Here is a 10,356-nt window from a genome sequence, read left to right as displayed (position 1 = left end):
AATGTGTCCGTCTGTAGAGGAAACTGCAGATTCACAAACTATTTCAATATATTTAAACATTTCAAGGGTATTTTCTTTATGGAGACAAACATAAGGGCTATTGTCAAAAGAGCAGGGCAGTTTTGGGGAGCAACAGGCAGGCACTGCTCTCAACACCAAGTTAAGTGAAACATAAGCATCAAGGTTAAAATTGACTGTTGTCACATTTACCTACATTAACTTGTTCTTGAGTGATTAAAGAAGTATCACTATATACAGCGTGGCATTTAGGTAATACCACAAAATAGTGGTTTGTCAGAATCGTGTTGTTCCCTCATTGGCCACATTCCCTGCTTCACTGCCGCACAATATTGCCTGTGTGTGACTGCAAAAGTGTTAACAATCATGTGTCCTGCCCATGCATGAAAAGTATTTTTACTGGCATGCCTAGACGTTTAGGTGGCAAGTGAAAGTAATAAAGGCCTTACTTGGTTTAGGTGGTCAAAAAACACTTACATGGGCCATCATCAGTTTGATATGTAGAAACCCTGCTTATGCTCTCTTGCCTTATTTAACAACAAATACCACGCGTACGCTGACAAAACATTACAAACCTTATCTGTTTTATTCAAACTGTACACGTACAACAGGCTTATCTCGATAAAAAACAAGTAAAAAAGACAAAAATGAGTATCCCCATAAATACAATATGCCTTTAAAAAAAACAGTCTGTGTTTACTTGGTAGGTTGCATATGCTCTGATAAAAATACACACAAACACACTCATATTCCTTCTGAAAACGTAGTACAACACAAACAGATCAGTCTGGTATCATTGACACTGGAAGATCACAGCGCACAAAATATTTCTGCCTTGTTAGGTAAAAGCACGATGGATGCGAGATGAGCCGTGTGGAGTGCTCAATCCTACATGCTAATTTTAACTGGGGTTTGAGGTATGTAGTTCATTCACATGAAATGCGACATTTCTTGTATACAAACTGCTGTAACAGATTGGTACATAGTGTGTGTTTCTAGTATCAGTATGTGTGGATTTGGGGCACAGCTTTAGAGATTAAGAATGACGAGAGTACCAGGTCCGTAAGGTCATACCTTTGTGAGCTTTCATTCATCATTTACATCATCATGTGATGTATGTTGAGAAAATGTGCTAAACGACAAGAAACAGCGGCATCTGGCACATTATATCCTGCCTTGCAGATGACTCAGTCAAGACCTAAACATGTTTTTCTGCTCAGATTTCCAGACACTATCTCCGTCTGATTTTATAAATGAGAGAAATAAAATGTGATTCAGCTCAAGTGACTAGTGCTCTACATTAAACAGTGGGTTATCAATGGGACTAAATCACTGCAGGTTACTTTTTTCCTCACTTGAATGAAAAGTCTCGAGTTTCCACAGAACGTTAAAACTATGCAGGTTCCAGAAAATAAATGAAGGTCCTCAGTCCTGAAATACACTTTTGGGTTTTGTTACTCTAATGGTAAGAGCATTTAGTTCACATTTTCCTGCTATTCTATTAAGAGGTTTACAGTAAAATCTGAAAATATTACTCTGTACCAGCTGAGGTCATGAACATTCAATTTAACCAATACACATAATCAATTTAGTTCTAATAACCTGTTATATCATCTCCACGGATTCTGTCCCAGATATACACTACACCTCCGCTGCAGTTTGTCTCCACTGCACTCTCTCAAATTGAAAAAATATTCCCACACTTGAGACCTTTGACTTCCTTCTTGGTGTTTCCATGATGTAAAACATCAAACATAAAGCTGGTTTCTAGGTGAACAGAAAATAAATGCCATCTCTCTGAGTTTTAAAGACTTGTGTAAGGTAGACACTAAAATAATGATTCATTAAAAACTCTAAAATGTTCAGTCTGTTTATGAAACCATTTACCGCTATGAGTGAAATTATACAAGAGACAGATTCTGTAACAGTGGGCAGAAAACAGGTGTGAATGTGTACAGTCATCTTTATCCAGGATGAAATAACATTAAAATCCTGAGCAACCATTTCCCCTCCCACGGATTAAATCTGGATCCTTGAAATGGTGCTTTGGATGTCTTAAAAGCTTAAAAAGTCTTTTTGATGGGAGATCCAACAGTCGAGAGACCACACACAGAGACAAACAATGAGCTGTTGTGTCTCCATTACAGAGAGTGGAGGCCTGTGTGTGTGTGTGTGTGTGTGTGTGTGTGTGTGTGTGTGTGTGTGTGTGTGTGTGTGTGTGTGTGTGTGTGTGTGTGTGTGTGTGTGTGGTCTCTTGAACTGTCAGATCCAAGTTATCCTGTAGTGAATCAGTCGTTTTTAACACTTGTAACCTTTACATAGCTGTGCAAACCAATATGTAACTTCATTCACCTTCGGAGTGAACATTCAACGCAGAAGTAAATATTCATCAGTCTGAAAATTAAAACAAATGAAAAATAAAAGTAAAGAACAAAAAATAAAAAGTGTTTTGATTTCTGGGCAGCCACTTGGCAGTAATGGCAGAGTTGATGGTCATTCCTCAGATTACAACAGGAGAGATTGTACTCTGCAATATTTAACACAGTATTAAAGCATTTCGGTCTTTAGCTAAAGGCAGAGTAACTTAAAATGTACATGTATAGTCCAGGCTTCTCTAGTTAATGAAATCCCAGTCAGGTGGCGTGGCTGCTGTAGGGATCAAACCTATGACCTTTTTGCTGCAGGGTGGACAGAGTGCCACACTGCATGGCCCATCAGTCTTTTCTGTTATGGTGCTTTCCACTGAGAAGCTCTCACCAGAATAGACAGAAAGTACATTCAAATGTAATATTAAGGATATACGCAATAATAAGTGGGGAATTTCATATTAAAAGTAACTTCACCAGTCTGGCATTACAGTTCAGGGACCAATATGTCCATTTTCACCAGGTTATAATCCAAACGATGCAAAAGTCAGAAGTGTAGGCTGTCTGATGATGACAAAAAAAGAGAACAAAAAAGAAATATATTGAAAATTCATCCAACTTCTACCGAATATAGAGTATATAAAGTTTGGTTGTGTCCAAAAACCTGAAAATGCAAAAATCTGATCAAAAAAATGTCCGTAATAGCATTAAAAAAAACAAAGCTATGTGACCTCTTTTTCGTGGTTGTTATATCCAAAACTCCGTGGCTTTGTCTTTTCACCCTCCAGCTTTACACCGTTGTCTCTCCGTGGTTACCGTTGCTAAGGCGCTTGTAGAACCTCCGCCATGATTGAAGAGTCTTCCCGGACCAGACCCAGAAACCCGAGGTGATCCCGACTATCATGGTCATCAGGTATTTGATCATGAACACGGTGAAGTCTGGAGTCATGGGGGCAAAGTTGTGAACCGGACAGGGTACGGCGAAGCGCTTACAGGTCTGCATGTGCCAGGTCCGCTCCCAGTGCTCCCTGAAGGCCTGCTCGTAGAAGTAACAGGCGATCACTATGGTGGCCGGTACCGTATAGAGCACACTGAAAACACCGATCCGCACCATCAGCTTCTCCAACTTCTCCGTTTTGGTGCCGTCGTGCTTCATGATTGTGCGGATCCGGAACAGGGACACGAACCCGGCCAATAAGAAGGACGTGCCGATGAACAGGTAGACGAAAAGCGGGGCCAGGACGAAGCCACGGAGGGCATCCACGTTGAAGATCCCAACGAAACACACCCCGGTCAGGACATCGCCGTCCACCTGGCCCATGGCTAGGATGGTGATGGTTTTGATGGCCGGGACAGCCCATGCAGCCAGGTGGAAGTATTGGGAGTTGGCTTCAATTGCCTCATGTCCCCATTTCATCCCGGCCGAGAGGAACCAAGTCAGGGACAAAATCACCCACCAGATGGAGCTGGCCATGCCAAAAAAGTACAGCACCATGAAGAGGATGGTGCAGCCCTCCTTTTTAGTCCCCTGGGCCACGGTCCTGTAGCCGTCTTCCTTGAATTTGTCCACACAAACTACTTTATCCTCCAAGAAAAATCCAGCAGCGTAGGCCACCGCCACCATAAAATAACACCCGGATAAAAAGATGATGGGCCTCTCTGGGTATCTGAACCGCCTCATGTCCACTAAGTAGGTGAGCACTGTGAATAAGGTGCTCACGCAACACAAGATGGACCAGATGCCAACCCACAGCCGTCCAAATTTTACCTCATCCTCCCGGAAATACATAATTCCGGTTGGTTTAGTGGGCTCACACGGGGCCCCGCAGTCTTTGACCCCCATGAAACGGTAACCCAAATAGGAAGGCACCTCCAGCTGTAGAGGGCAGGAGAACTGGTGGTACTGGTTGTGCTGGGGCGGGCGGTTCGGTCGGCCAATATTTGGGGGGAGGGTCGGCTCGGGTGCATAGGGGGAAGACGAAGAGGCCGGGCTGCCGGTTTCGGATGTGTTCTGGCCGACGCAGATATCACCGGCTCCGTGGACCGGGAATGCCTCGCAGCGGAGCCGCTCTGGCCACTGAAAGCCGAATTTATTCATCAGGGCTTCACATCCCTGCCGTGCACGCTCACACAGGGACCGACAAGGGGGTATGGCCTGCTCCAGTACGGTGCAGACCGGCGCATACATGGAGCAGAGGAAGAACTTAAGATCCGCAGAGCACTGGACCTTAACCAGCGGGTAGAACTGGTGCACTTCAAGTCCGGCGTCCTCTTGGTTAGTGTGGCCCAGGAGGTTCGGCATGATGGTCTGGTTGTAGGCGATGTCGGTGCAGAGCGGGATGGAGATGGGTTGGCAAAACCCGTGTTCTGGGACGGATATTCCACTCTCACTGTTGTAATGTTGAGCAGAAGTAGGTGAGAAGGCCAGCCCGCACACCAGCCACATGATCCGCAGAAAAACGGAGCCAGTGGTGGACCTGGCCGCCGCCATAGTTGAGGAGGAGGGGGGAGGGAAGGAAAAAACTTTGATCCAAGTAGGACGACTTAAAAACAGCTGAAAAGCGAAGAAAATCAACGGCAACTGTCCCAATACTTAGCTCGTAGTCCAATTAGTTCGAGCTGAAATACATGTAATCGACTTTTCTCGTGTTTTATGAAGATAAATCCAAGTAAAACGTTCGTCGTGTCATGACTTCTTGATGGTCTTTGTAAGTGACTCCAAGCAGTCCACTCTCACTCCCAATCCGGTGGAAATAACACTTACAGTCCGGTTTTTCTCGAAGTAATGCAAGCACAAATTATTCTAGCGCGTTTAACACCTAAACGTGGTTACTTTGGCGCAAAACAAAAACATCTGAAACGCGAAAAGGCTTATATTTCCATCGTTTTTCGACTTGACTTCATGCGGCGCGTCGATTCACATGCTGAGCAGTTGGAAGTCCAGAGGCTCGCTCTCCTCACTCCGTGCAGATTCCACCGGTTTCCAGGCGCCCCCTCCATTCACAAGACACCCCACCTCCACACAGACAGAACGCAGGGCGCCTTGAAACCGATGCCAAGTCTCATCCAATCCTAGCGTTTGTTTTCCTACAGGACTCGTTCTTGATTGGCTTTTACTCCCCATCGAAGGAAAATATGTTACAGTAATTACATTACAGCAGAGATTTTACAAACTTAATTATTTTTCTGTTCAGGTTTTAAGAACAATTTGCCTATAGTTTAGTTTGTGTAAAGCACTTAAAATTTCATAGATGACACGAACATATATTGTCCTTTTCTTGCATTTATGTAAAAGAAAACAAGCCCGTAAATCCCAAACAGCAGGATAACACATTTGTAAACAATCAATTAATTTTTTCTTTATTTTTTGTATTCTCTTTCATACTTTTACTGTACTACTCATGAAGGAATGTTAACATTTTTTTACACAACTGAAAATTTGAAATGTGTTTACAGTAACAAATCTACTCCTGTAAAATGTGCTCAAAAAAAAATTGGTTGTGTTACTTTTGTCAAGAAAAGAACAGCACAAAGCCTATGCAGTAGATTCTTATAAAAAACACTGGGAATTATATATAAAGTGCATAAACACAGCCCCCCCCCCGAATTACTGCCCACATTTCATACTTTTCAGCAATTCAAATACTTGATGAGGTGAAATAAAATGGCAGTTCAGTCTGATTATAGGGCTACAAACACAGTTAAATCAAATTACCAATCTTCGCAAACCAAGTATGTACCAAGTATTCAATTTCTAATGCCTGTACAAATGTGTTTGTTATGGCAGAACAGCAGGATAAAGCACATTTTCCATCATTTATTTGACCTTTCCTGTCTTATCATCTTTCATCTTCTACATAAGCAGTCACACCCTGTAGTATGTGTCCTCTGTTTACGAGAAAAACTTGTGTTTAAGTTTAGTTTTAAGCTTTCTCCCATCTACACCATTTGAATATGCAGCTGTGATGTTGAGTTCTCTCCAGCTCCTCACAGAATCTCTACACACACAGCCACTCACTGTATGTTGGACAGGTAAACACACTGCAGCACAGTGAGCAAACCATGACAAAAATGTTATGAAACCCAAATGAATTCCAGCATCTTAACTACTCAATCACAGCAAGTATCTGTTGCTGTTAGAAGTGTTTCATTGCTCACAATTAGATGCAGCTCCTGGACCGATCTGCATAATCGTGGGAATAAAGAGCAGCAACAGTCAAAGCAGCAGTAATTCACAGGCCACTGAATGTGGGAGGTGTAAGCGGTTCCTGGTGGTCTTGCTGCATTTGGTGTGTTTCTACCCAGAGTGGGATAAAGAGGGTGGGGGTAGTTTGGGGGTGGGGGAAGGGACAGGAAGAGGAGAGAAGGTCAAAGAGGGCAGGGGGAAAGAGCGAAGGAGACAGAGCAGGAAGCTGAACCAAAAGGAGAAGTCCGTAGAGTTCCCCGCTGCAAGATGGCTTACAATGAAATAGGTAGGCTGGTGAAGATTTCTGAACAAACACAGAAAGATATTCATCTAGAAACTGCAGGCGAAATGTTATCCCTCGTCCTCAAGGATCTTTGTGCTGACTGTGTCACAGGTGACCATAGTACTACTAAAAAAAGTGGGAAAGAGGCCATCCTGCAGGACAGGGACTACTTTGCCTCATTCAGTAACTTAGCATATCAACATGACACGTTCCTTTCTCGCATCTTAACCTGTGCATGCTTCCACTGGGCAAATTATGCAACATATTAAAAGGAAAGAAAACTGAACATACAATACCAATTCTCAGGTGTCTGTACTCCGTTCTGTGTACTTACTCAAGTCATCTTGTAGCAGTGTACTCAACATTACCAGAGTCCAAACTAAACATGAAGAATCACCAATTAGTTAATGTGCTCCACTTAGCTGGAACAAGCCTACAGAAGACGTAAGCCTGGCTCCACCTTCAAAACTGTTTATAAGTCCTCTGTTCTCCACTGCCCTTGGCTCAAGCTTATATAGGCTATCATTATCCACCTTGTGCGTACATGATGAATTCTCCTATTTTATCTCTCTTTTTTGTCTTGTACATTAAAATTGTTTCCCTTGCCTTTGCCTTCTCTATGTGAAATGTACTGTATCTGCCGCTTTGCATTTTTCAGTTTATTTTGTATGTGTGTGTGTGTGTGAATGTATGTATGAATTGTCTGTTTACATAAAATTTGTTAGCTTGTTGATCAGAGTGTAGCCAACCTCAGAGATAGCATGCAGCCTCTTCAACAACACCATACAGGGATGGCTGGATTGACAGACGATGATCTACAGGTGCTCCGAGTGTCGACACTTTTGGTGGTATCCATCTTGGACTCCCAGGACATCCATTGATGTTTGCAGTTTGAGTCTAGCTGAGGACATTTGTTGCGTGTTATCCTCCTTTGCCAAAACTGAAATCTAAAAAGTGAATATTAATTACAAGGAACCTATCAATGCTTCTTGGAACTGTATTCAATAGTTTTTCAATAGCCCGTTTTAAAAAGCAGAAAGATACAGGCATTTTTTCTTACCAGCAAGTTGCAACAGGATAACTTCATAGGTAACTGTGCTGTTTCAATCTATCTACCCAACCTGTGTCAGTGTCAATACACCCAGCAACACTGATTACTGAAAAACAGATTGTATTGATGAGCAAAAGGGGAGGAGGTGGGTCCAACATATTCAGTGTGATTCATGGCTGTGAATAGTTTGTTCTCTTTTTCAGGCAAGCTTATCCAGGATGCCAAATGACCAGACCTCATCAGGGCCAGGAGTTATTCAGAGAAAAACAGCTGCTGTGGGGGTCAAATCTATGACCACTGTTTTAAAGTATGCCAAGGGAAGGCATTATGATTACATGGAAATATGAGCTAAAAGACAGAAATGTTAAGGCTATTGCTGGGAGCTTCAGACAGCTCAATCATTAGTCTAGAGATGAATACATTTCACTGGTCAGTGCTGTTCAGTGCTGTCATTGGATTGGTTTCACTAGTTGGGTTGAGATCTGATGGACAGCTCTGTAATAATTAAAGACTCCAGCTAATAAAGTTATTGACTGAGAGTGTTGTTAGTATACTGTGATTTCCCTAGGGAGTATTGGTCCAACACCATCTGATCAGTCACAGACACTGCGATGTTACACACTAGAATGAATGGAGGGATGGAAGCACATGTTTACCTTTCACACTTAGGCAACTCTGGAAATACTGGTACTTTGGAAGAAGGTTGCAGTACGGGAAAGCATTTACAGAAAATCATAACTACCAAATGCATTGCTCTAATGTAACTGATTTTCCAAAATTTGCACACATCAAACTATCGTAAATGTATAGAACACACATTAACTTATATAGACCTATATAAATGAACAATGCCATGAACTTTCTTCGCCTTTTATGCATTATGTGAAAGCTAATTTTTTCAAATTTGTTGAACAAATATTTTTCATTTTTGTTAGTTTTAAATTCCAGTTTGCTCAAAATCCTAAATTTGGACAACAAAAATGAATAAACACAACTTGATTCTGCTGAAAGAGGAACCCAGCCCTACTGATGCCGGCATGTTAAACAAATCTCATCATATGACATTGTTTACCAAACTCAAACAACAGTTCAACCTGGGGTGGTTAACAAGACTGTGCAGAAAATTTCAACAAGCTCCAACTGGGAGGTCTGTGTAAATTTGTGGTTTATGTGATTTATAGATTTGAGATATACCTAAAAGCTTAACTGTAAAAAAAAAAAAAAAAAAAAGGTTTCATTTAGGAGCCTAATGATTTTGATTGAAGGATACAGACTGCTAATCAGTGACCGGTGACTTGAAGGATAAGTGATGATTTAAATCTGTCATACACGTTGGTGAGTTTGATTGTAAAACCTGTTAAACCAGGCTAGCCATAGCTGTCTATGTCATGAATGCTGTTTCACAACTACAGACACACAGACACAAGCATGTAAAAGCATAGAGTTCGTACAATTTTACAAGTGGTTGTAGCAAGATGATCTCTGTCTCTCTCTTCCTGCCTCATTCACTCAGTCACTCCCTCGTCGTTCCTGACTGTGGTGTAAAACGCAGCAGTTAGTAGGCACAACAGGTCAAACTGACGCACTTCATCATGTTTAACTGAAGCTGTTTGTTTGTGTGTGTGTGTGTGACTATGTTTGTGGATGGTGTCTGCAGTGGTCAAGCAGATGGGGGCAGTCCAGCAGGTTTCCAGACAGTCAGTCAGTGTTTGGACTGCGGTCTGCTGCAGCTGGACATCTGCTTGAGAGAAAAAAAAGTTACACAAACAACAACTAGATTTACAGTAGACCAAGGTGAAATAAACACAACAAAAAAGATTTTGATGGTTTGGACTGTGCTTGCTCAGTTTGAGGACAGCCAGAAGTGTGACCGCCATGCAAAGTATTTGAGCAACCGTGTGAAACCCAATGCTGAACAACTATTTAGATGTGGAGCTGAGGTGGAAAAACACAAGCCTCTTAGTTTAGTCTGAGGAGGTTTTCCAATTTGAGGACGGCTTACAGGACATGTCGGCTTACCAAGTTGGTCTAACCAGCATGTTAAGTGTTTTTGAGGAGTGAGCTAAAGGTTAATACATCATCCTGGTGTTTTTCACACTTTAACCCTTTCTATATGTGGTTATGTGAGTTAGGTGAATTTGTAATCATTATTTTTGAACATTTTGTAGTTGCATTTGAAAATGGATCTGGTTTATAGTAGTTTATGTTTTTTAGTTAGCCCATATGGCCTGGCCATATTCACCTGAGACCACAGTAAAATGTCTTTATCATTGATCTGCATATATGAGTAGGTGGGATTCATCACAATAAACATCATGTCTGGTTTTATTTAATGTAAAGTTATGTTTTTCTTGTGAAGTAACAAGTATGGATTTATATGATGAATCTGCAGGTGTGATGCAGATACTTACAAATCAAAAAACATGTCCAGGAGATTTTTGGCCTAGTCCCC

The 10,356-nt window shown here is 41.9% G+C and overlaps 1 protein-coding gene across 1 annotated transcript; it reads right to left on the bottom strand.

Annotated features, from left to right (window-relative positions):
• Positions 1–580: 580 nt before the first annotated feature.
• On the bottom strand, positions 581–6,684 carry LOC130177551 (frizzled-7-like). The gene has a single exon (XM_056389401.1). The coding sequence runs from the start codon at positions 4,873–4,875 to the stop codon at positions 3,175–3,177; it is 1,701 nt and encodes a 566-aa protein (XP_056245376.1). The 5' UTR covers positions 4,876–6,684; the 3' UTR covers positions 581–3,174.
• Positions 6,685–10,356: the final 3,672 nt, after the last annotated feature.

This window comes from Seriola aureovittata, chromosome 11, assembly GCF_021018895.1.
Source record: "Seriola aureovittata isolate HTS-2021-v1 ecotype China chromosome 11, ASM2101889v1, whole genome shotgun sequence".
Classification (NCBI taxonomy): Eukaryota; Metazoa; Chordata; class Actinopteri; order Carangiformes; family Carangidae; genus Seriola; species Seriola aureovittata.
The sequence above is the reverse complement of the archived record's forward strand: the minus strand, read 5'-3'. Positions and strand labels throughout refer to the sequence as shown.

Excerpts from the sequence above, each read along its gene's own strand:
- LOC130177551 (XM_056389401.1), bottom strand. The coding sequence starts at position 4,875 with ATGGCGGCGGCCAGGTCCACCACTGGCTCCGTTTTTCTGCGGATCATG.